Source organism: Bos javanicus, chromosome 4 (genome assembly GCF_032452875.1).
Source record: "Bos javanicus breed banteng chromosome 4, ARS-OSU_banteng_1.0, whole genome shotgun sequence".
NCBI lineage: Eukaryota > Metazoa > Chordata > Mammalia > Artiodactyla > Bovidae > Bos > Bos javanicus.
In genome coordinates, this window is record NC_083871.1 from 83021732 (window position 1) to 83049364 (window position 27633).

Genomic DNA, 27633 nt, shown 5'->3' on the forward strand with positions numbered 1-27633 from the left:
CTTCTATAGGTTCATGATCACAGACGAACAGATAGGACTTACTGTTGTGAAATCACAATTTTTGAAGTTATATCTCTTCAGATCCAAGTTGTATACATCTGTTTGTGCTGTTGACCTTCCACCTGGACTCCTTTTTAATCATCAACTCACCATTTCTTAGTTAAAGAGGATAGTTAATAAAAAATGTTCTGTCTTGTGGGTGCTGCTTGATTTTTTTCTATTTTTAAGACAAAAGCTACCTCTAAATAGAAATCAGTATTACATTTACCATATTTTAACAAGTCAATTCAACAAAACATTGCTTGTTTAATAGGTATTACATACTCGTTGCCTTAAGATGTTTAGCTAGATCTGTATAATCTTGCAAATAAAATGCACTGGATTTGGTTTTGCAAGTACACTCAGGGACACAGTGGTATATATTCCGTGAACAAAGGTGTCATGTACCTGGGATTACAGTATGGGGCATGGTGCCCCTGAATTTATAGACACTGTTGCCATGAGTTTAGTTAATTCATTCTATGAATTGTATATACAATCTGGTAAAATTAATGTCTCATGTTTGTCTTCTTGCTTTCAGGCAAAAGTAAATGGGTCAAAAGTGAGCTAACAAAAGTTTACTTCTGTATTGGCTCCTGAAGTCCTAGGCATAAGTATATATATCTTTTTTTTAGTGCTTTGGAATTTAATGTACCTAAACAATAAAAGACATGACATTAATCTTCAAGTGTTATTCATCGTAGCTTAATGCAGTCCTGTTTTTAAGCCCAGTGCCCAGAGACAGTTTGCTGTAGTTGTAGGACTTAGAGACACTATCTTTGTGTGTCAATCTGTGGTAGCTTTCTTTATCAGGAACCTGACTCAACTTGTAGGAAATCTGTCTGTAACACTTCTTTGCGCTTACCAAAATGCAGTAGGAAACTTTGACATGGTGGCCTTTACAGCTGGTCCTTTGACACTACATAGATTAACTCATGAAAGTTTAAGAACAGCTGAGTCTGGGACCTGTCCGAGGTGCTGAAGAGAGACTTACGTGAGAACTATCCAAGAGCCCAGCTTGTCTGGGTCTGGACACCCTTCTCTGCTCTCCCCTCCCCTGAAGACATATAAACAAATAATTAAGAGACTGGTGTTTCTGAGGACCAATCTGATGTAAAACAACTTGGAAACACATTTAATTAGGTATGGAATGTAATTTCTTTGTAGTGGGTAACAGAGATATCTGAAACCTTCCATGGTGGTGTCCCTGCTGCATTCTTTCTCCAGCTATTTAATTAGATTTTATACTTCAGTCTAATCCTTAGAGGCAGATTACCATGAGAGGTGCTCACAGGACCAGGGGAAGAAAGCAACAGCTTCAAGAAACCACTTAGCAAGACAAAAAAGGGATTTTTAAACTTTTTTTAAATGAGGCAATGTATCTCAGACCTTTGTAAGCTTTTAAAACCATGAATACTTTTGCTTGCCTATTAATTCTTGGTGGCTTCATGATGAAACCCAAAATGACCCTGGGTTGTTTTCCAGGACAGCCAGGAAACAGGACTGGGGAGACAGCTTTCTTCTCCCCAGCCCTTTGAGGGTGTGACACCCAAGGGAGGGAGTGGGTGGAAGTAGCTTTAATGAGGAGGGAGAAACAAGTCACTCCCTCAGGCTGTGTGGGAAGAAAGTGAGGCCTGGGGAACCTTCTGGGCTTGAGAGGCAGCTGATCCTGACACTGATAAATGATTCATTTGAAAAAATGAAGAACCTCTGAGTAACACCAAGGCCATGTTATTATGCTGTATGCCAGGTGGGTGGTGAATCCTTCTAGGATCATTTCCTAATAGGAGTATTAGTAGGCAATGCAGACAACTTAATTATAATAGGATTCACTTGCCCATAAACCCTGAGGATAGTGTGACCAAGAGTTAGAATAATAATTTTATCTTGTCCTGTTGATAACAATATTAAGAAAAAGCAGGAAAAATTCTCAAGGTTGTGGAATTTTGAATCTCTTTTCGGTATACATAAACACTCACAGTACATAATTCAAGGGTGAATTACTGAAATGGAAATTTTCAGAGGAATGTGGAATGAACTTTAGATTCAGTGAAATCTGAGCAGTGCTATAAGAATTTATTTCTCATTTAAACCTTACTTGTGATTCAGATAGAATAATGATGCATAAATTTTATTATGCAATAGGTTTTGTGCAAAAGAACTACTCTGTGACATATTGTAGGTGAAAAATTTCTCTCCAGAGACTTACTTTTTCGACTCAGGCAGAACTTTATATGAAATTCAGTATGGTTATTACCAAATGCTTTATGAACCTTAATATTCATGAGGAAAATTAGGAATGTTAATAATTGGAAAAGAATAAAGTTATTTAAATTAGCTTCCATTTTATCTAGTTAAATTGAACTCATCTAGATAAGCCATTATTATATAGTTTGACTTTCTTCCACTCACAGTATTTAACATTTCTCCTGGGATTCTTAATTTATTTAAAAAAATTTTTATTGACCCCGTTGGGCTAGATGAATTCAGTGTATAGATTAGAACCTGAATATTTCATAGTCTTTCTAGTGCTCAAAGAAAAGGCAGAGACTTAATTGTGGACTTAGTTTGACATGCTTTATTCCTTAAATATTTGGGAAAAGAATGTCCTTCCACACTGTTCTTTTATTGTTTCCAGGTACTCTAGGCAGTCGTGGGAACTCAGAACCATCATTTACTCTGGTTGGCTTTGTATTACTTCCTGCAGGAAGAGCATCCTTCTAGGTGAGACGTGAGGCCTGCCTTAGCTAAGTACTTTTTGCATTCTTCTAGGGCAGGAGCAGAACAGCAGTAGAGCAGAACCCTAAAGCAGATGTCTGAAGACAGGAGACATCTGTGAAGTTCTGTTTCATCTCTACGCAGTTTTTCATTCTACATCATAGCAAGGTGGCTTAGTGATGGCAAAATAATGATTTATCCATTAGCTTCATTCAACCTCAATAAACAGATGTTCCACAGAGATGTTTTAGGTGTGGCTATAAGTGCCCTAGACAAACCATTAAGTACCCCCAAACTCTATACTTCTTTATTTTGAAAAATGTGGCCTTAGGGGAGTCATACCTTCCTAATTGCCCCCTTTTAGGATGTAGGCTTTAGATCAGCCTGGTTCTAGATCTACCTGAGTAAATCACATGTCTGAGTTCACATATTATTTTCTCTAAATGATCTGCCATCTGTTCGGACAAATGATTCTGGCCTTGCTGTCCTCTCTCAGTAATATGCAGCCTCTATCAATTACATGACTGCCTCTCAAACTCCATTTGCTAAACCATGCACTTTGTCCATCATCTTTTCAGTTTGAGTTCCTTTCTGAAGTGTTTCTGTAAATACCTTTAATGCTTTTCTGCTCAGTAACTCCACTGGCTTTTTGTTGTTGTTGTTATTGCTAGATTTCAACCTCCTCTGCCTTTCTGCATTTCTGCTCTTGACGGTGAACCATCGTATCAGGCTCTTTATGGTAGGTCATGCCATGGTGGCAATACCTCATTGGCTTTTAAGAGCAGGTTGGTTTCTCACTTGTGAAAACATACACGGACGTGTTCTTCATCTTCCCTTCACTCTGAGACCCAGGCTGGAGAAGCAAACCCAGTCTGGAACATCATGGGGCTCATACTAGAGGGGAAAAGGCATGATAAGAGTATGCGATGGCTCTTATATCTTCTGCTCAGAAGTAGCACATGGCACTTCCACTCACATTTCATTAACCAAGTCAAGTCCCACAGCCAAGCTTATTGTTGATGGGGCAGGAACTATAATCCTCCCCCAAGCAGATCTGGTAGGGAGGTGCAGTGTAGATGTGACAATAATAAAATCCCCCCCCAAAATATCTTTTCAGTATTTTACATACTTAGAATCTTACACAGTACCTGTCACAAAATCGATAATCAACTGGAAAAGACTTCCTTCTTTTTTCCTCAGATTCTCTTCATGTTCATGTTGGGGACCTTGGCTTGACTCTACCTGTTTCTTCTGTGGATCCTTCTTATCTTCTACCTTTACCCAAGTGTTTATCATTCACATTCTTCTTCATTCTCATTATCATTTGTCTACAGTTTTGCACTATACTTTGATGTTTTGGAAAGCCACTATTGTTGTTGAGTTTCTCAGTCGTGTGTGACTCTTTGTGACCCCATGGGCTGCCAGGCTTCCCTGTCCTTCACCAACTTCCGGAGCTTGCTCAAACTCATGTCCATTGAGTGGGTGATGCCATCCAACCATCTAGCTTGTGGCAGTTTGCTCTCACACTGTATTTCTGAATGGCTCAGAAAAACAAAGGAAGCCTAGAGTTTTCATATTCAGCCATACTGAGCCACAAGAAAGGGAGTCAGTTGTTTAGAACTCTGATAATTTCTGTGTTGCCATTCTGAATAGCACCATTTGTATTGAAGTTTATATGTGCTAACAAATGACTTAACATTAAGCTTTCATCTAGTAATACCTGGATTTACAGAGTTGCAAAAATAGCTTGAGATTAAGGCAGGTAAAGAAAACCTCACCAGAGTTTTACATAGACTTTAGAGAAATAATGTCACTATACCTGCATTATAATATCTAGGAAAATATTCTCTTCCAGAATTTATTTTGGAGTCCAGCATGGTCTTAAACACTTTTTTTCAGAGTTTATTTCTATTAATCACTATCTGTTTTTAAATGCACTGGGCATTTTATCTTTCCTTTATATTCCCAAACACTCTGGATGACTAAGTTAACATAATCTGCTTTGAGATGCAATTTTTCCTATAGATATTTTAGTTCCTCTACGAGATTGTAATTTACTGAAGGAAGTAGTTTTTTTCCTGTTCATCCCCTTCCTTTTTTGGTTCAGTTCAGTTCAGTTGTTCAGTCCTATCTGATTCTGTGACCCCATGAACTGCAGCACTGGAGGCTTCCCTGTCCATCACCAACTCCTGGAGCTTGTTCAGACTCATATCCATAGAGTTGGTGATGCCATCCAACCATCTCATCCTCTGTCAGCCCCTTCTCCACCTGCCTTTAATCCTTCCCAGCATTAGGGTCTTTTCTAAAGAGTTGGTTCTTCAGATCAGGTGGCCAAAGTAGTGGAGCCTCAGCTTCAGCATCAGTCCTTCCAATGAATATTCAGGACTGATTTCCTTTAGGATGGACTGGTTGGAACTCCTTGCAGTCCAAGGGGCTCTCAAGAGTCTTCTCCAACACCACAGTTCGAATGCATCAATTCTTTGGCGCTCAGTTTCTTTATGGTCTAACTCTCACAGCCATACATGACCACTGGAAAAACCATAGCCTTGACTAGATGGACCTTTGTTGGCAAAGTAATGTCTCTGCTTTTGAATATGCTGTCTAGGTTGGTCATAGCTTTTCTCCCAAGGAGCAAGTGTCTTTTAATTTCATGGCTGCAGTCACCATCTGCAGAGCCCAAGAAAATAGTCTCTTACTGTTTCCACTGTTTCCCCATCAATTTGCCATGAAATGATGGGACCAGATGCTATGATCTTAGTTTTTGAATGTTGAGTTTCAAGCAAGATTTTTCACTTTTCTTTTACTTTCATCAAGAGACTCTAGTTCCTCCTCACTTTCTGCCATAAGGATGATGTCATCTTCATATCTGAGGTTATTTCTCCCAGCAATCTTGATTCCAGCTTGTGCTTCATCCAGCCTGGCATTGTGCACGTAAGTTAAATAAGCAGGGTGACAATATGCAGCCTTAATGTACTCCTTTCCTGATTTAGAACCAGTCTGTTGTTCCATGTCCAGTTCTAACTGTGGTTTCTTGACCTGCCTACAGATTTCTCAGGAGGCAGGTCAGGTGGTCTGGTATTCTCATTTCTCGAAGAATTTTCCACAGTTTGTTGTGATCCACACAGTCAAAGGCTTTGGATTAGTCAATAAATCAGAAGTAGATGCTTTTCTGGAACTCTCTTGCTTTTTTGATGATCCAACGGATGTTAGCAATTTGATCTCTGGTTCCTCTGCCTTTTTTTAATCCAACTTGAACATTTGGAAGTTCTTGGTTCACGTTCTGTTGAAGCTTTGCTTGGAGAATTTTGAGCATTACTTTGCTAGCGTGTGAGATGAGTGCAATTGTGTGGTAGTTTGAGCATTCTTTGGCATTGCCTTTCTTTGGGATTGTGATGAAACTGACCTTTTCCAGTCCTGTGGCCACTGCTGAGTGTTCCAAATTTGCTAGCATATTGAGTGCAGCACTTTCACAGCATCATCTTTTAGAATTTGAAATAACTTAACTGGAATTCCATCACCTCCACTAACTTTGTTTGTAGTGATGCTTCCTAAGGCCCACTTGACTTCACATTCCACTATGTCTGGCTCTAGGTGAGTGATCACACCATTATGGTTATCTGGTTCATGAAGATCTTTTGGTTTAGTTCTTCTGTGTATTCTTGCCACCTCTATCTTAATATCTTCTGCTTCTGTTAGGTCTATACTGTTTCTGTCCTTTATTGTGCCCATCTTTGCATGAAATGTTCTCTTGGTATCTCTAATTTTCTTGAAGAGATCTCTAGTCTTTCCAATTCTATTGTTTGCCTCTATTTCTTTGCATTGATCACTTGCTATTCTTTGGAACTCTGCATTCAGATAGGTATATCTTTCCTTTTCTCCTTTGCCTTTAGCTTCTCTTCTCTCAGCTATTCATAAGGCCTCCTCAAACAACCATTTTGCATTTTTGCATTTCTTTCTACTGGAGATGTCTTGATCACTGCCACCTGTACAATGTCATGAGCCTCCATCCATAGTTCATCAGGCACTCTGTATATCAGATCTAATCCCTTGACTCTATTTCTCACTTCCACTGTATAATCAAAAGGGATTTGTTTTAGATCATACCTTAATGGTCTTGTGATTTTCCCTACTTTCTTCAATTTAAGTCTGAATTTTGTAATAAGGAGTTCATGATCTGAGCCATAGTCAGTCCTGGTCTTGTTTTTGCTGACTGTGTAGAGCTTCTTCTTCAGCTGCAAAGAATATAATCAATCTGATTTTGTTATTGACCATTTGGTGATATCCATGTGTAGAGTTGTCTCTTGGGTTGTTGGAAGAGGGTGTTTAGTATGACCAGTCCGTTCTCTTGGCAAAATCCTATTAGCCTTTACCCTGCTTCATTTTGTACTCCATAGCCAAACTTGCCTGTTACTCCAGGTATCTCTTGACTTCCTACTTTTCCATTCTAGTCCTCTATGATGAAAAGGACATCGTTTTTGTGTGTTAGTTCTAGAAGGTCTTGTACTGCTGCTGCTGCTGCTAAGTTGCTTCAGTCGTGTCTGACTCTGTGTGACCCCATAGACAGCAGCCCCCAGGCTCCCCCATCCCTGGGATTCTCCAGGCAAGAACACTGGAGTGGGTTGCCATTTCCTTCTCCAGTGCATGAAAAGAAAAGTGAAAGTGAAGTCGCTCAGTCATGTCTGACTCTTAGTGACCCCATGGACTGCAGCCCACCAGGCTCCTCTGTCCATGGGATTTTCCAGGCGAGAGTATTGAAGTGGGTTGCCATTGCCTTCTCCTAGAAAGTCTTATAGGTCTTGATAGAGTCATTCAGCTTCAACTTCTTTGGCATTAATGGTTGAGGCATAGACTTGGATTACTGTGATACTGAATGGTTTGCTTTGGAAATGAATAGAGATCATTCTGTCATTTTTGAGATTGTACCCAAGTACTGCATTTCAGACTGTTTTGTTGACTATGAGGGCTACTTCATTTCTTTTAAAGGATTCCTTTTTGGTAAATTCTAACAAATGCTTGTTGAAATGAATATGACCATTATAGTTACTATATTAGTGGGTATATTATTAACTATCAAGTTAGAGTTGTAAAATAGTTGTGATCATATTAATTTTCAAGGTGGAGTCATTCTATATGCTAGTTCTGTGTACTTCTATTCAATGACTGTGCAGTTAAAATACATTTTTTTGATGTGTTTCCTTGCAGTGTCATAGACAACACTGTTGGTGCCCAGCTATATGCCTTCGGTACCTACCTTTTCTGACCCCACTAGATTGACTCGCAGTTGCCAACAGCAGAACTCTTTGATTGAGGTCTTACTATGGTTCCTAGAGACCTGTCTGCCCCTGTGTGGATATAATGGGGAATTCATGTTCCCCAGAAGCAGGGTTCAGGCTTCCTTGCTAGCTCAGCTGGTAAAGAATCTGCCTGCAATGCAGGAGACCCCGGTTCAATTACTGGGTCAGCAAGATCTGCTGGAGAAGGGATAGGCTCCCCACTGCAGTATTCTGGCCTGGAGAATTTCATGGACTATTCCATGGGGTCACAAGAGTCAGACATGACTGAGCAACTTTCACTTTCATTTTAAGAAGCAGCCATTAGCCAATGTCCAACAGGAGATGATATTAAATGTCCCAACTCTCTTGTCCCTTGGTGAGGATGTCTGTAGGGTGTTTGAGTCTGTCTCCTAGAGTTCCCCAGTTGAATTAAGGCAGGGCTCCCCACTGTGGAAACTTACTTGTTAGTGCACCTTGAGTTACCTCTCTTTCCCTCCCTGCCTCACTTCCCCACACGACCATTAACATTTCCTTGGGTAACTCCAGACCAAAATCTAATCGTAGTCTCAGAGTCTGTGAGTTTCTAAATGCATTCCTGGTGGATTCATTTTGATATTTGGCAAAACTAATACAATTATGTAAAGTTTAAAAATAAAATAAAAAAAAAAAAAAAAAATAATAAAAAAAAAATAAAATCTAAGAAAAAATGTTAAATGTGAAAAAACAAACAAACAAACAAACAAACCAAAACAAGTATTCCTAGGCCAAAATTTACACTCTAACAATTTCTCTATTTTGGTGATGTCCAGTAGGAATATACGGAGAAGGCAATGGCACCCCACTCCAGTACTCTTGCCTGGAAAATCCCATGGACGGCAGAGCCTGGTAGGCTGCAGTCCATGGGGTCGCTAAGAGTCGGACATGACTGAGTGACTTCACTTTCACTTTTTACTTTCATACATTGGAGAAGGAAATGGCAACCCACTCCAGTATTCTTGCCTGGAGAATCCCAGGGATGGGGGAGCCTGATGGGCTGCTGTCTGTGGGGTCGCACAGAGTTGGACATGACTGAAGCGACTTAGCAGCAGCAGCAGCAACAGTAGGAATATAACACACACCACACTCATAATTTAAAATTTTCTAGTGGCCATATTTTAAAAAGTAAAAAGAGGCTGTACACTTGAAACTAACACAGTATTATAAACCAACTCGGGTTTGATCCCTGGGTTGAGAAGATCCCCTGGAGAAGGGTGTGGTAACCCACTTCTATATTCTTGCCTGGATAATTCCTCAGACAGAGAAGGCTGGTGGGCTATACAGTCCATGGATTGCAAAGAGTTGGACATGACTGAACAACTGAGCATGCATGATACTTCAATTTAAGAAAAACTGAAAAGAGTTACAGTGAATCTTAATAATATAGTTTAATGCATTATATCCAAAATATTGAATCAATATACAGTCTATCTAGAATATATTAATGATATATGTGTGTATATATGTGTGTGTGTGTGTGTGTGTGTATGTTTTTGGTACTAAATCTCTGTAACCCAGTGAGTATTTTACACTTCCAGTACATCTTCATTCAGGCTAGCTACATTGTAAACACTTGACAACCTTGGCCTAGTAGCTACCATATTAAACAGTGAACAGTGGTGGTTTCCTACCATTGTAACCTATGTGTCAAAATTGAGAGACTTACTAGCTCTTGAATGTATAGAAGGCTGTATGGTGGGTCAGTTTCTATTCTTAGCAAAGTCTTACTTGCCTTCTCCTTTCCCTCTTAAGCTGAAAAAAATCTCTGTAAATATCTAGAGTGATGGATACCTTGTTTAGTCTGAATTCACATATTTATTTTCTTTCAAGAATGAACTTCTGGTAAAAATAACTCTAAGCTTATGGCTTTGTGCATGTTTGCATGCAAAATATAAACAAGATGTTGAGCATCTCTGTGTTTGTGTGTTTTCAGGCAGAGGGTACCAGACTTCAGCGAGAACTCCGAGGATACTTAGCAGCTATCAAAGGTAATGTGTCTGGGTTGTTTACTGCATGTTACCAAGCACGGGTTGTTCTTGGAATTCAAGAGTGACAGGATCGAGTGTTAATTAGAAAGCCATTTGGCTTTCTGGCAGGATGGTTACTTGAGCACAGGTGTTCCATTCTACCCAGTCCCCAGTTCCCATTGAAATGATAATCAGGGTATATAAGGAAAAAAATATGTGGGCCCTTATGCTGTAAACTAGGAATAAGTGCCTCCCATGTGCCAGGGCTTTCTAGGAAGAGTTAGAGTGAGCTGCAGACCTTGTTTAAGAAAAGCTGCAGCTGGTTTCATCCCAAGGGAGAGTATGTCCCAAGAGTTTGAGGCTCTTAGACTTGCACATAAGCCCTCTAGCAGGAGCAGGCAAGGGATGACAGCAGCACTGACGTGAAACATGGCCCCGAATTGCCTATGACTTGTCAGGACCAGCTGCACCTGCAGCCCTGCCACTGTAGGGGAAAGAGAGGCTCTGCTGTTGTTTCTAGTCTCTTGATATTCAAGGCGAGGAAATAAGGCTAGTGGTGGAGAGTGGAGAGAGCAATCAGGTTGGGTACTCCATCTCTGCCTCCGGAGACACCCAGTCCCCTGCACTGAGTCAGATTCAAGTGCACCCACGGTGGATGATAAGGCAGGTTTTGAGATTAGTGGGGAGAGAATGGATCATCTGACAATGAGTCTTGGGTAAACTGGCCAAACACTCAGAAAAAAAGTGAGATTCCCAACCTCATTCTCTAGTCTCTCCTTCTTATTTCCAAATATAGTGAAAATTTAAATATGTAGACAAAGAAATGCGCTCAAGTGCCAGAATAAAATACAGTAGACTTAATCTCCAGTCTCCGGTGACAAGGTCTTTACAAGGCTCCCCGAGAAGGCAGAAATTGGAAAGGGCAAGTTTGAGAGATTTGACCTCATTAATGTACACAATGCTTAAAAAATTATTTTGACAGCATATTTTAATGCAAGTGAGCCAGGAGATAAAGAGCTCAGTAAGTAATCTAAATGAAGATTAGTGGATCAAAAGAAAAACTGAGTAGAACATATGGAGAGAAAATTAATCAAAGAAGATCTGTGGGTGGGTAATAAATGTGAAAAATGCTTGTCCTGAGTATTCAAAGAATATAATATGAAATCAAAGGGAGAAGATGTTATTTTTCTTGTAAGTGTTCAAAGACATAAAAAGTTAAAAAAAAAAAAAAAAAAGACCCCAAACAAAGCTGTAATACCTAGCATTGGCAGAGCCGTGGGAAATGGACTCCTTTTGTACACTTCTGGTAAGACTGCTTTCTTGAAGAGGGATTTGGCAAAGGCTTTTATATGTGATTTTTTATTTTGTGTGTGTGTGGAGGGGGCCATGCCTTTTGACACACTAGTTTCATTTCCAAGAATTTATTCTTAACAGTTTCCATGTGGATGTATGAAATTGATTACAAAGTTATGGCTACATAATGAAGCTCCTAATAAAAATTAGTCATAAAAGTCAAAATCAGTGAAAGTAATTTTTAAACTAAGATGTATTTAAGCTTTTATTATTTTATAAACCAGCCATATAATTTCAATTCACCTAACAACTCTATGAGGCAGGTACTTATTTTATCGTTAAAAGCCAGGCATAGAAGGGTTAAATAGCTTGTCTAGGGTCATGGGCTTATTAAACAGCAGGGGTGCAATGCATGGTCTGGTCTCTGTGTTTCCTGAGACCTTGCTATTCCCTTGGACTGCCGTTGAACTATATAGCCATCAGTATTGCATTGTTTCATAATTTGAGTTCATCTGTACAATGGAGTAATGACAACTTACCTCTGTTGCTTTTTAATGAGAGACCTGGGTTCAATCCCTGGGTCAGGAAGATCTTCTGGAGAAGGAAATGGCAACCCACTCCAGTACTCTTGCTTGGAAAATCTCATGGATGGAGGAGCATGGTAGACTACAGTCCGTGGGGTCGCAAAAGTCGGACATGACTGAGCGACTTCACTTTACTACATGCTAGGCTGTGTACTAACCCACTCCAGTACTCTTGCCTGGCAAATCTCATGGACGGAGGAGCCTGGTGGGCTGCAGTCCATGGGGTTGCTAGGAGTTGGACACGACTGAGCGACTTCACTTTCACTTTCACTTTCATGCATTGGAGAAGGAAATGGGAACCTACTCCAGTGTTCTTGTCTGGAGAATCCCAGGGATAGGGGAGCCTGGTGGGCTGCCATCTGTGGGGTCACTCAGAGTCGGACACGACTGAAGCAACTTAGCAGCGGCAGCAGCAGCAGGCTGTGTACTGTGTTTTATGCATGTTACTTCTTTGTCACCACCCATCACACGCTAAATGACATTAGCCTTATCTTGCAATCATTTACTTCATTTGTAAAGAAGTAAGACCCAGAGAATTTAACCTCCACAATTCACAGAGGTCATAGTTAACTGCTGTAAAAAAGTTTACCTCAAATATTTCTAACAGTTTGGTCAGAAAATAGAAGGCACTCTAGGTAATTTTTTCATTGTTGATTCAAGATTTGAACACAAGAAGTCATACACTTTAAAGTACAGGATTTTCTCTTTGTTAGCTGATTTTTAAAAAAGTGGATACTTTTGTTAAATGAATGAGCGAATTGGATCTCTTGTCCAAGACTATGTATTTGGGTCTATTTTACTGCCCTAGTATGGAGAATGCTATTTAAAAAGATTGGCTTATTTCTTTTCCCTAATGTGGTCTGGAAGGAGAATCCACTGTGAGAAGACTTGGCTCCAGGGAGACAATGGGTGCAGCGTCAAAGAGACTCTTCCATCAGTCTGTGCCCTGCACCCCACTTCTCATGGTGACATCTGCACATGAAGGAGGAGGGACTGTCTAGTAGCTTTTCCCCACAAATTTTGTTGATTGCATGACTAACAAACAAGACTAACAAACAAATCTCTCTTCTCTAAGAGAGATCTCTGTTTAAATGACTGGCTGAGGCTGTGGAATGAGTTTTAAACAGTTTACTGCAGAGTTTATCAGAACCCTTAACCCTTAATCTAATCTCCCATAGGCCTGTGGCGTGGGCAGCATTTTTCCACTGATTTAATTGTAGAATGCTTTTTTCTTCTCAAAGTCTTAGAAAGAATCAGCATTCCTTGGGGCATATTTTGAGTTTTGGAAACACACTTAAAGATAAGGGTTATACATTAAGTAGATTATAATTTGCTTTTTCAAAGTGCTTTCATGGCCCATTTTCTGGTTTTCACAAGAACAACTCTAGCTAACTAATGGGGTGGTTTAATACAGGCAGCATTACAGAGAATGAGATCTCACCAGTAGAGTGATGAGTCCTGGGTCCAGTCTCAGAGGCAACTATGGGATAAGCCAAGCCTGTCAACTGCCTCATTTGTAAAATGTGCCAGATGTTCCTCAGCTATAAAGCGCTCCAGTTGCTCTCGGAAGTCCCCCCACATCTCTGCTACTGGCATTCTATGAAATTGGATTCAATGAGCTCTACTCTTTGTTTTATTATCCCTAATCTCTGGGTGGCATTCACTCCTGTGGGGCTTTGTTATTTCTGCTGATGGCTTGGGCTTTGTAGGGGACTTATGCTCTCATTGATTTTAGTAGCAAACATTGCATTGAGTCTCAATTATGGGCCTGACACTGTTCTAGAAGATAGGGATGCAGAGATGAATGAGACAGTGTTTGCTCTCATGGGGCTTGTGGTAGAGAAAGCTAATAAACAAAAAGGCCAGATATGCACGGTAATGTGTAGTTTAAGAGAAGCATGCTCTGTGCTATCACAGCAAAGGAGAGTCCTCCCACCTTAGCTGAGGGACAGGAGACCAGGTTAGTAATGGCCCTTCTGCAGAACTTACACTGAATGAACCCAAGAAGGGGACATCCATAGTCATCAGGTGATAAGATATGCCAGGGAAAGAGGTTGATGTTGGAAAGACTTTCCAGGTAGAAGAAATCTTGGGTTTTATTGTGTCAATGGAGAAAGGAGTCCTTACATTCTTTTAGGTGAGGGAATGAGTCACATGATCAGATTAGCATTTTAGAAATAATTATTGTAATGGTATGAAATACAAACTAGAGGAAATGAAACTGGAGACTTTTTAGAAGTCTAGGCTAATAGTTTAATAATAATTATAGTTCACTTTTATTGAACACACGTGTGCCAGGCACAGACATAAGCTTTTTATGGCTCATTTCATGTATTATTCCTATAACATATGGTGTGTACTATAATTTATTACTAATGAATATTTTGGAAAACTGAGGTCTAGGATGCTCCAAATTTTTGGTGAGAGGGAAATGGTTCCCATCCAGTAGTAAGATGATCATTTGTCTATGTATGAATTTTGATACTTATGGTTTTGGAAACCACTAATCTTTTAAGAAAATACTCCCTTCTCCAGGGAATATTCTGGACCAGGAATTGAACCCAGGTCTCTTGCCTTGCAGGTGGATTCTTTACCATCTGAGCCACCTGGAAAGCCCAAGAAAACATTGGCACTTAGCATCTATTCTGCTTTAATGTTGCCAAATTACTTTGAAGGAAACTTGGGTTTTAGCTATGTTTTTTCCTCTTTAGCTCTGCCACCAGAGGAAATTCTAAATCTATGCCAATCTTTTTGTCTTTTAAGAGCAAGACTTGTGTTTTGTTCACCTGTCTATCTGTCAGAGTATTTCCTATGGAGGGTTGTAGAAACAGCTTTTTGTCAAAATAATGTCTTCCCAAATTACTCACACCTCTACTTATCCACACAGCAATTAGTAGTTATTTTGGGCTGATAATAGACATATTTACTGCAACATTGTGTTTTTTTGCCTCAACGAGTAAGATTTATATAATTTTATTTTAAACTTAAGTCACAGTTTCATTTTCCACCACAACGGTTTTTGTTCTGCAATACCATCATGCTTCTTTCTTCCTCTTAAGACATTAAGAGCTTGTCTATGTGCATCTGACTTGAAGAATTAAAAAAAAACTTTAGAAGCCTTTTGCCATCTGAATGATAGAGTTCTAACTAGTGATGCACTTTTGGTATGAATTTGATGGGTGCATTTCTTAGTATTAGTTTGCTTAGGGTTAGGGTTAAACATGGACATTCAAGATAAATATTCCTGCCACATATGGTCAGCAGTAACTGCATGTGAAGACCACATCACAAGAGAAAGATTCTTCCTTGCTTGGACTCAGAGTGCTAGAGGATGGATGAAGTTTTTGCATTACTTTTTGTGGCTCAGTGGGAAAAGGATCTACCTGCAATGTAGGAGACACAAGAGACATGGGTTTGATACCTGGGTTGGGAAGATCCCCAGGAGGAGTAATTGGGAGCTAACTCCAGTATTCTTGCTTGGGAAATCCAGTGGACAGAGGAGCCTGGCAGGCTACAGTCCAAAGGGTCACAAAGAGCTGGACATGATGAAGCACACACACAATGCAACGCTTGCCTGTCTCTACACCTATAAGACTGGTTCATCAGTGTCCCCAGAGAACTGAGTCATCACTGCTTTCCCACAGCACCCTGCTGGGCTTCATCTTGTGGTTGTCAAGTCATTTCAGCTGGTGTGGGTTGTTTGTACTCCTCGTGGTAAAGGGTGTCCTTAAACATGTTCAGTGATGTGCCCTTTATGGAGAGAGGGTCACAGGCTTTCACACGTCATGTGGCTACAAAACACGTTCATACTTTTCGTGTGCAAAAACCAAATAGGTATCTGCATCTTACCAGGGGAAAACAAGGGGGACTGTCTGTCCCCTGAAGTGAAGTGAAGTGAAAGTCACTCAGTTGTGTCTGACTCTTTGTGACCCCATGGACTATACAGTCCATGGAATTCTCCAGGCCAGAATACTGGATCCCCTTCTCCAGGGGATCTTCCCAACCCAGGGATCGAACCCAGGTCTCCCACATTGCAGGAGGATTCTTTACCAGCTGAGCCGCCAGGGAAGCCCAAGAATACTGGAATGGGTAGCCTATCCCTTCTCGAGTGCATCTTCCCAACTTAGGGATTGAACTGGGGTCTTTTTCATTGCAGGAAGATTCTTTACAAAATGAGCTATCAGGGAAGCCCCTCTAGAGAGAGGAAAAGTATTGTGAAATACCAGATTAGATGTTGACTCTTTTTTGGGGGGTGGAATTAATATTTTATTTTACTTCTTAAATAATTTATTGAAATATATTTGATTACAATGTTGTTGTTTCAGGTATACAGTAAAGTGATTCAGTTATATGTATATACACATATATGTGTGTATATATACACACACTTCTTAATAGTCTTTTCCATTATAGATTATTACAAGATATTGAATATATTTGACTGTGCTATATAGTAGGATCTTGTTGGTCATCGATTTATGTGAAGTAGTGTGTATATGTTAGTCACACACTCCTAATTTATCCCTCCCCTGCCTTTCCCCTTTGATAACCATAGGTTTGTATTCTAAGTCTGTGAGTCTGTTTCTGTTTTGTAAATAAATTCACTTGTATCATTTTTTTTAGATTCCACATATAAGTGATATCATATATTTGTCTTTCTCTGACTTACTTCACTTAGTGTGATCATCTCTAGGTCATTCCATGTTGCTGCAAATTGCATTATTTCATTATTTTGTGCTGCTGAATAATTTTCCATTGTGTGACTCTTGTACATATTGTTTGAGGATATACTTTGATCATGTCATACATCTTATTTTTCATTTTCTGGAGCAGAAAAAAATTTATTACAAGCACCAAGCAAGGAGAATGGGCAGCTTGTGCTCAAAAACCTCAAACTCCTCAGACGCCTTCTATTTTGGCTTTTTTTCTCTCACGGTTGAACCCAAAACTGACTGCTTTAAATCCAACAAACACATGGTTGAATTTAGAGTGTTGCAGCTTTCAGTTTAACAAAAAACTTTCCCTCTTTGATTCACTGCCATTGAGTTTATGAGATGTGTCTTTTATTTCTGATGATGGCACTCTGGTTTTTCTCTCCTCTCCTTCTATCCAGCCTCATTTCATTTCTCCTAGTGACAAAGGCCAAGGCACCAACTTAGCCAGGTCTCACCTTCTAGCTACGAGGAACAGTCTGGTGCCAAAGTGGCACTTCTCCAAGTCACCAGCCAAGACTCCTCCTTGTTCTGTTCCCAGCCCCGAGTGGTCTCCACTGTAGTCCACACTTTACCCCCATGTTTTGAAGGAGGGGCAGAAGGGAGATTGAAACAGACTTAGTGACACTTTATATCACCACGCTGCACTGGGAAACTTTATATCTTTACTATTGTTAATAAACCATATTTTTGCAACATACCAAATTATACCAATAATTAAAATTCTGACCCATAGACTGAAGAACTTGAAGTTCTCTGAGCCTTCTAACTTAAAACTGTATATATAGCTTTTGATATTGGAAAAAGAATTTTTTTTTAATTTAGGCCCCTTAAAACAGTTCAAATATTATGCCCCAAAATCCTGTTGATGGTGCTTCTGTCTGCTTCAAAAAAAAAAAAAAAGCTGTATTTCTAATATTCAAATTCATTTGGGATTAATTTCTAGGACTCTGTCATTTTATAGAGAAGAGCTCTAGGTGGCCTGTACATTTATGGTTTCACATCATTTAACAAGTGACAGCAAGCCTAGTAGGACTTATTGTTTTCAGAATAGAATGCCTTGTTTATTCATTTATTTTTTTAAGATCCTGTATCTGTCACTGTTATTGTAAATACAAGAAGGTGCATGCTGTAATCAGAATCAGGAAAGACGTGACTACAAATGCAAATAGCAGCTGTACTTGCCCAGTTTTTCCTTAAACATTTAGCAAGTGTTCAAGATTTTCCCTCTCACTTAGAAAAGTAGGGGAAGGAGGAAGAGACTTTTCACCCACCTCTCTCTAACAGGAATTGTTTCTCTCCAACGCTAGGCATGCAAGAGGCTTCCATGAAGCTTACCGAGTCACTGCATGAAGTCTATGAGCCTGACTGGTATGGGCGTGAAGATGTGAAAATGGTTGGCGAGGTGAGAGCCGGTCACAGCGCTCGGGAGGCCCAGCATGGCTTCCCTGCGGGTCCCACCATATCCTACTCACTCAACTTATCCCCTCTCAGCACTTCATGGCCCTAATCAGGAGGGGACACCATGTACCCAGAAGGCACTGTGCAGTTCCGCCATCCAGATTGATCCAAACTCATAGTGAGGAGTGAACATGATGATAAAACCACTTGGGTAGAAAGCTGGGAGTTTTAGACTGTTTTTCTTCAACATAAGAGTAGCACTTTTCTGTTCCTTACTACACTTCTTAGCCCATTTCAGCAGGAGAATTGGCTCATGACATGATTTTATGTACTGCCCCTACTTCCCCATCCCTCCTTGAAAGCAGGTACAGGAGCTGAGAAGAGGATCTGTTTCAGTTTACCACCAGCTGGTCCATTCGCCAGTCTGCAGGGCTAAGGACAGACCTTGCCAGTAGAAATTTAATTCATGAAATACTTTATCCCAAGACATGTCTTAACACTTAAAATGCAGTCTAGCCCAGGGCTGTCTGGCTCTGGAAAGCAAGAAAGTAGTTACTGTTGCTTTGAGGAAGGCAGGATGGGATGTGACACTGGGTGAGTTCTTTAACCTTCTTTGGCTTCAGTTTCCTCATCTGCAAAGTGAGAGTGTTAATTTTACCTCCTAATAACACACTGAAAGCCTGTGTACTCACATTCTTGACCTAGTGCACAGTGCATGTGATTGTTACAGACGTTAGGAATCCTGCTGTCGGGAGTTTTCTCATGACCAAGTTCTTTGTTAAAACAAAGAGTGGTTGTTTGTCATGCCCACTTCACGGGAGCTTGTTGCTTCTCATGAGGCATGGAAGACCTAAGAGATGTGGCCTCCACAACCCAGGGGAAGGTCTGGTAGGTGACATGCTGACCATCTATGCAGCCTTTGGAAAGATGGGTTAACAACTCATCTGGGCTGCTCCCTGAAAATTCTGACACTCCCATATTGATCACAAATCATAATCTTGTTATGACTGTGATAGAAACAGAGATTAGTTTTTTAATGAATAAGGCTCTTGTTAGCTCTGTTAACTTCTTTTGAAACCTTTCAGGTTGTGAATTGGGCAAAATCAGCCTCCACACACCATTTTTCAATGCTGTTTTGAGTAATTACATCTTCTCATATTTCTTAAATATAAAGACACTGTTTCAACAGCATGTTTTAAAGGCTTACCTCATTTTGTAAATTTCTGATTAGAGGTGTAACATTTAAAATTCATCATGAAAAGAAGACTTTTTAAGGGAATGATAGAAGCTTGCATAAATGACTTTTCAGAACACTGTGTTACGATTCTCTGTGTGGCAAATGCCACGATCTTGACCTTTATTCCTAAGGAAACAGCTGATATCCTACCTTGGTCCTTGTGGCTTCCAGAATTTTGGGAATCTTCAGTTGCTGACCCAAATATGAGCTCTTTTGAAGCTGAAGCACCTGACACCGCATGTTCAGAGGGTCTGCTCAGATAGAATATAAGCCTTTTTGTATAATGGATTTAAATTTTTGGGCTGCATAAAATTCTTGAATAAGGATCTATAACAGTTAGAACTGGGTTTTAAAGGGTGAAAAAGAAAAAGAAGCAAATCAACCATTAAAAAGTGGTTTCATCAAGACAGAAACTTCTCTCCCATAATGGACATTGAAGGTTGGCAGCCCATGTGTGGTGGGGGAACCCACGACCATCAGGGGCCCATCTTTGCATCCCTGATGTCATCTCTGCTTTCAAGTGACTGTCTGGCTCTGGCTATCAGCACTCATTTCTGTCTTCCAGTAACAGGAAGGAAGAAGCATGGAGGACAAACCTCCCTTTAAGGACGTTGCCTTCAAGTCCCTCCTGTTGGCAGAATTAGTCTCATGGCTACAGTAGCTTGCAGTGGAGACTGATAAATGTGGTCTGTGTCCTAGGAGGCCATGTGCCTGGCAGAAACTGGAGGTTTTGTTACTAAGGAGAAAGAAAGGGTAGATGGTGTCAGGAGACCCCAAATGTAGTGATGGGAAGAATATGGAGTGATGTTCTTACACACTTGCTATGTACTTGGGATTCTGTGAGGCACTTTATGTTGTCAGTTCCCTTGATTGGGTAAGCTGAAACTCATTCTAAAGTCACATAGCTGGGATATGAACCCTGTGCTGGTGAGGCAGCCTGGTGTCAGAGACAGATCGTGGGCTTCACATTCAAGCGTTGAACCCAGACTCTGTCATTTACCAGCTACATGACCTAGGCCAGGTTGTATATCATCTCTGGGCTTCAGCATTCTCTTCTACATAAAGATAACAGGAAGACTTTTCCTCATAAGAATATTGAATGGCATTGAAACATGTATAATATTGTATATGAAACAAGTCGCCAGTCCAGGTTCGATGCATGATACTAGAGGCTTGGGGCTGGTGCACTGGGACGACCCAGAGGGATGGTACAGGGAGGGAGGAGGGAGGAGGGAGGAGGGTTCAGGATGGGAAACACGTGTATACCTGTGGCGGATTCATGTTGATATATGGCAAAACCAATACAATATTGTAAAGTTTAAAAATAAAATAATAATAAAAAAGAATATTGTGAGAATTAAATCACACACACGCACACACACACAGACAAGTAAAGTGTTTAACCAGCTGCCTTGATGTCCATGGGTTGCAGAGTCGGACACGACTGAGCAACTAATACTTTCACTTTTGGGCTTCTTTGGTGGCTCAGATGGTAAAGAATCTGCCTGAAATGTAGGAGACCCAGGTTAGATCCGTGGGTTGGAAAGATCCCCTGGAGAAGGGCCTGGCAACCCACTCCAGTATTCTTGGCTGGGGCATTCCATGGGCAGAGGAACCTGGCAGGCTTTAGTGCCTGCAGTCACAAAGAGTCGGATGTATCTGAGCAACTATGACTTGACAGAGTGACAGTAGTAGTCATAACAGTCATAATATCTGATAGTCACTGTGTTTATCATAACTGGTACTCCATGCATGGGAGGGCCCTTTCCAGTGTAACTGTAAGTTTTCTGCTGTCTGTGTGGAAGCTTCAGCAATGGTTTGTTGTTTGTATGGAGTGGCTTCTAATTTCATGGACTGCTTCAGAAGCAAGCTGTTTTACTGGATTTCTTCAGACTCTTAGCCCCAAAATCCATTTATAAGGATTTATAAGGGGCCTTCTGATGGAGAGGGAAATGGAAACCCACTCCAGTATTCTTGCCTGGAAAATCCCTTGGACAGAAAGGCCTGGCAGGCTACAGTCCATGGGGTTGCCAAGAGTCGGACACAACTTAGCGACTAAACCACCAACACCAGGAGCCTTTTGAAGTTTCTGTTGAATACATTCTTTATTAATTCAGAAGCAGAAATGCATTTTTAAATGAGCTGAGCCCTTAGGTAACCTATATATTCAGTATTGTAAATTTAGAAATGGTAGCCAAATTAAGGTATTTTTAAATAATCCACATTCCTTCTACCATTTACTATCCAAGGAACTAGTACTTATCTGATTTTATAGTTTCAGGCTTTTTAGAAGTTGGTGAAAGGTATCCAATTAAAATAATTCTGCATTCATCTCTTTATTTCCTTTTTTCTTTCAGAAATGTGATGTGCTGTGGGAAGACTTCCATCAGAAGTTAGTGGATGGGTCCTTGCTGACACTGGACACCTATCTGGGCCAATTTCCCGACATAAAGGTATTTTATTCTGTGTCTACAAAGGGAAGAATTTAATGGTTGCATGTACTTATTAAAAATGGGCAAGAGATAAGTGGATAAGAGATAAGTTAAAAGTCCTCAGGCTTACATCAAAGACAGAAACTTTGTGCCTATTTAAGTGTGGGATTTTTATTCTGTTCCTATCAGTATAAAATGAAATATAGTTACAGAAATAAGATTTTCCCCTTTAATGAACTGCTTCATCTTTTATTTCTCTATAGAATTCTTTTTAATCCTATATATATATATATATATATATATATATATACACCTGATCATAAATCAGAGCTACTAAATAATTTCAGTCTATGTTCAAACCTTTTTATTATATGGGACTTGACAAGAATTTCCATTAGGATAAACAAGGTCACGAGGAAAGGAGAAACTTCATGGCAAATGTGAAAGCAAAATCTGATCTTTGTTCTGTATTTTGTATATGTTCATAGCACACCTGCACATTCTTAAGATGTAAGCATTTCAAATACATTTGCATCTGGATCTAAAAATATCCTGTCTAAAACATTTGTCTTATTTAACAGTTGGATTCATTGAAAGGGAAATACACAAATGAAGGATTGAATATCACAGTTTCAGAATTGACTCTCAAGGTAAAGATGGTTTTTAAGCCATCAGGCTTGTAGATAGCAAATGGTAGCTTTGATAGATCAACCCTCCAGTTGTTTTCCCAGCTGAAAGAGGACTTCAAGGTAAGACAGCCACATGCTGCCTTTCCTGTAGATCAAGGAGCCGTAAACCACCATCCATGGGTATTTGCAGTATCTTAGTAGGTGACCTTTGATGTAAAGTTCCATTTTAACCTGGTCTTTTTTTTTTTTTTTTTAAGAAGCTTATAACAATACCCATTTATTAGCTCACAGTCTGTAGAACAGAATTCCAGGCATGGTTGCCTAACCTTTATAGACATTGCCAAACACCAGGAAAATACCTGCAGTAGTGTGAACTGGCTTTGGCCATGAAACATAGTGAAACTTCTTGGCCGAAATCAATGATGTTCATTTCCTTGGCCCTGCACAGAATGCCTAATGCTAGTTGGCTAATACTTCAGTGTGTTTTGGGGAAGCCAGAGGCACCAGACAAGAACCTAAGTGAGTCAGACTAGATACATTAGCCTTGTTGGCAAAATATCCTGGAGAACAAATCTAGATATCAATTCTCAGTGATGTTATCATCATAGGCAGCAGAACAATTTATTCAGTCATTATATAACTACATCCTAATGAAAAGATTTTAAGTCAGTTTTTAAAATTTTCTGAGAATTAAAAAGTTTTTTAATAAATTTTAAAATTCTGTACACAGAGAGTGCATTTTGAGACATCTTCAGATACTTTGATAGGCATTGACATTTTGTATTGGAATTTGCAGCGTTTATGAAGCAAAGATTCTCAGAATTATCATCACACTTTAGAATATTGTTTATTGGATGGTAATTAATCTTCATGAAAATCAATTTCCAATAAGTCAGAAGGAGGTAAAAGAAAAGTTTGTCTTCCTATTGGAAAATTTCAAAGAACTTCACAACTTGTCTAAATTATTCAGATAATATTTGATAGTATGACTTTAATAAGCAAATGAAAATTGTAATTGCCTACAGAAGAACACATTTGAAAAGTTGTTGGGTTTCTTTCAGGATCAAAACTTAATGCCATCAAAAGAAGTGTGAAGCATTTATTATTTGTTATTTGCTATGGTACTTCCCAGCAAGTTATTTGGAAATTAGCCATTCTCTTTAGGAGTGTAAAATTACAGAAGACAAATAGACACAGAACTACTTATGTTGAAACATAGATTAAAATAAACTCCTGATGGATTATTTTGGTTTATGTTTTCAGTTTGTTGAAACACTCAGTGGGATTTTTACTTTTCCTGGGGTCCATGTGGTGGAGGGGCAAGCATAAAAATGATCCTCCACTTACTGAAACATCTTTATAAGAGAGATCTGGAATCATTTTTCCAGCTGCATGCCCTGAAGATAAATGAAATATATTTCATGGTTTTACCTGCATCATGAAAAGAACCTACATAATCTCTCTCTCTGTTTTTGTGAAGTCATGTTTAGACTATTAGAGCATACACATAGGGTTTCAACCAAGATAGAGGATTGCAAAGCATTTCATATGATGAACAGTGAAGGGAACAGCAGTGTTTATCTTGGAAAAGAGAAAATTTGGAGTTGGAGAGTAGGTGGGACAGCTGCTTCTAGTGATTGAAAGACTTATCTTTTATGAAAATACACGGAAGTATGCATTTACCCAGTGGCTGGAAGTTAGAAGTGGATATAGACTCCGTCGTTTCATAAAGTGAGTGTTGAGTTTTTATATAATGAATGGGTTATTGATGAAAAGGGGCTTATGATTAAAAATACAGTGGAGAATTTTCAAAGCTTGGGACACAGTTAACCTCCTTGACTCTTGTTAATATCAACAAGCTGTGTGTAACCTCAGGCAGATTTCCAAATATTTACTGCAACCCATCAGCAAAGACTATGAAGTACCAGTTATGAGGGGATGATGTTTGACTTTTCCAACTGTGATTGGCAGGGCACCTGGTGTTACAGTTTTTTATACAGCACTGACATCTAACATCAGTGTTGTAATAAGAGCCAGCTTGTCACTAACCCAGGCAGGCTTACAGCTGTGAGCTGTTACTGTAAAATGCGGTTTAGAGTTTATCTTGGCCGCCATGCCTGAGCCACTAAGCATATATCTAGAGCGGGGGGCCAAAATGAATGCCAAATTGGGAGTATTGTTGAAATTTTAAAAATTTCAGTAAATTATTTTCTTTGCTGCAGAAGGTCAATTCATAGTGGGAAATCTGAAGCACTTTTAAATAAACCACTTAGTTCAACTATTTATTGGGATTTCCCTGGTGGTTTAGTGGTTAAGACTTCACTTTCCAATGCAGGGGTACAGGTTCAATCCCTGGTCAGGGAGCTACGATCCCCACATGCCTTGTCACCAAAACAAAAAAAAAATAGAAGGAATATTGTAACATGTTCAATAAAGACTTAAAAAAAATGGTCAGCATAAAAAGCAATCTTTTTTAAAAGACAGAAATCATTTACTATTAAGCTAGTAAATTTATTTAATAAAACTTACTATTGGATGGTTAAATTAGAATTGTATCATTTTCTTTGTAAAAGCTGTGGTGTATTAACTCTACCCTTACTTAGGAGATGAGGTTTTCCAAATATCAAATAGGTAAGGAAATAAGAGTGGCTCTTCAAACACAAAAATATGTGCATCAAAATGAGTGATGGCCTTCAAAATAATAACTTCTACCACAGTAAGCTGAACTCTGTAATTGACTTGTCAGTTACACAAGAAAATGACTCACATTATTTACTTCACTTCTTGTTTGTGAACAAAAAATAAGATGATCCAGTGTACCTTCCCAGGCTTGGAAGTAATTGAATTTTAACGCTTTTCAAAAATCAAATTTGTCTTCAAAGAATCCAGGTTTGCTTCTTGGAAGATATTAAAGGAAACTCCTCACTCCCACCCCACCCAAGTCCACAAACAGAGTTTTGTAAGAGTTTCCATAGCGTCACACAAGGCCACTGCCTCGAGGGTCAGTGCTTCCTGGGAGGTAACAGATATTTGCTAAAAATAATGAGTTTTGTCACCTTATCAGACACTTCTCTCTGCTCTGCCTGGACTAATTCATGGCATATTTTAAATGAATGTGGTATATCAGCCAAATTTTTCGGTAACACCAGTTGGAAGTGGTCTGTGCAGAGTCAAGTGAAAGGGATTGAAAGTATCTAAATGAGAGTAACTGCCTCACGGTGCCTGTCACATCTCCTTCAGGGAGCGTGGAGGAGGAGCACAGCAGGACAGACAGTATCTGGACGACAGAGTCTGTCACAGAAACCTGGGCACTGCTAGAAGAGTACTAACCCAGAGTTAGGAGCAGGGAATGAGTGAGGCAAGTGAGGGCACAAAGGTTCAAAATATAAGGAGATGGGACTGCTCTGGTGGTCCAGTGGTTAAGAACCCACCTTTCAATGCCGGAGATGCAGGTTCAATTCCTGTTCTGGGAACTAAGATCCCACATAGCACGAGGCAACTAAGTCCACGCTTTGCAAACTGCACAGCCCACACGCTCCCACATGCCACAGTGAAAATCCTGCATGCCACAGCTAAGACCGGACGCAGCCATAAATAAAGAAATAAGTATTAAGAAAAACTCATTTTAAAGTCAAAAATTAAAAAAAAACACAAAATCTTATGTGCCTGTTTTTTGTTTTCTTTTTAAATTATTTCTGATACTCATTTCTTTGACAGCTCCACTTGGTATTGCAATTCTTATGTGGCAGTGAGTTCCCCCAAATGTTGTTTGTCTTAAAAAAAAATCTTTATTTCATCTTTACTTTTGGGAGGTATTTTCACTTGGAATAGAATTCTAAGATCTCTGTTGATTTTTATTTTTCAGTGCTTAAAAGATACCACTCCATTGTATTCTAGCTTGCACAGTTTCTGAAAATTAGTCTTCTGTAATTCTTACCTTTGTATTTGCTGTTTTTCTTTATTCTTGATTTTTAGCAGTTTGGCTATGATATAGCTGGCTGTGTCTTGTTTGGTATCTTTCTCTTTTGGGATTCTGAGTTTCTTGGAACTGAATTTTGATGGCTCCCTTATTTCATAAAGTTGTCAGCCATTATTTCTTCAAATGTTTCTTCTGACTCTTGTTCTCATCTCTTTCTGAGAAGTCCAATTTACACTATGTTAGACTATTTGATATTGTATTAGAGGCCTTTTGTGGTTGATTCTGTTTTGTTTTTTTTCTCCTTGTGGTTTAAAGAGAATAATTTCTCTTGAATTAGCTTCAACTGTACAGTTTATTTCCTCATCTCTTTTATGTCTAGTGAACAGATGTATCCTCTCTGATATATAAATTTTTTTTTGTCTTTAGCATTTCCATTTGATTTTCAATTGACGGTTTCCATGTATCTGCTGAAATTACCTGTTTATGTATTTTGTCTAATTTTCCAACTAGATACTTTAACATATTAGTCATAGTTATTTTAAAATTACTGATTGATACTTCCAACGTTTGGGTCATGTTTGGGTTTGTTCCTGTTGATTGCTTTGTGCTTTCTCATGGGCCTTTTTTGTTTTTGTTTTTTTTTTTTATGTATGTGTTTCAAAATCTTTGATTGAATGCCAGACTCCATGTATGGAAGAATGAAGACTGAAATAATATGTATGCCTGGAAGTGGGCATTCTTTGTTGGCAAGCTATTAATGTAAGAGCTAATTGCAGCTTGAGCTGGATTTGAGTTTCATTGTTGCTATTGTTACTTTCAGTGCACCATCGCTTTCAGATTCCTCCAGAACAGAGCTGCTAATGCCTTGAACGTATAGACTAACATCTATAATATTTTCAGACTCTTGAGGTCAAGTCCAGTTTTTGCATCTTTGACCCACATTGGGTGGGTCCTTGCATGCCAGAGAGTTTTTATTAGTGTTCCTGTTCCCCATCAGATTTCAGGAGTCCTTGTGTGCCTGTATTGCAGAGGGGCTTTAAACCCATACATTTATCCTTCCTCCAGTGGTAAGCAGCAATTTCTTGTTATTCAGTGGTGGACTTGGAGTGGGGCAGGGCTGCTTATGTTATCCTTTTCTGGTCTGTCTTAGGCAGAGCCAGTTTCACATTTGTGATTGGTCTAAGCAGGAGTTTGCTGCTCCTGCCCAGGTGGGATCAAACCTCTTCTTGTTATAGAAGTCAGATCTTAGGTCCAAGAAGTTTTTATTTTTAAAATATTTCTTTCTTTATTTATTTGGCTGTGCAGGATCCCAGCTGTGGCACGTGGAATCTTCAATCTTTGTTGTGGCATGCAAACTCCTAGTAGTGGCATGTGGGATCCAGGGATTGAACGC

The 27633-nt window shown here is 39.5% G+C and overlaps 1 protein-coding gene across 1 annotated transcript in view; it reads left to right on the forward strand.

The window, feature by feature from the left end:
• The window catches only part of AMPH (amphiphysin), a 214946-nt gene that overhangs the window by 107061 nt on the left and 80252 nt on the right, over positions 1 to 27633 (forward strand). The window contains exons 3-5 of the mRNA XM_061414521.1: positions 10004 to 10054; positions 17933 to 18027; positions 21618 to 21713. Of these exons, the coding sequence (XP_061270505.1) occupies positions 10004 to 10054; positions 17933 to 18027; positions 21618 to 21713 (242 nt within the window). The remainder of the gene's footprint in view (positions 1 to 10003; positions 10055 to 17932; positions 18028 to 21617; positions 21714 to 27633) is intronic.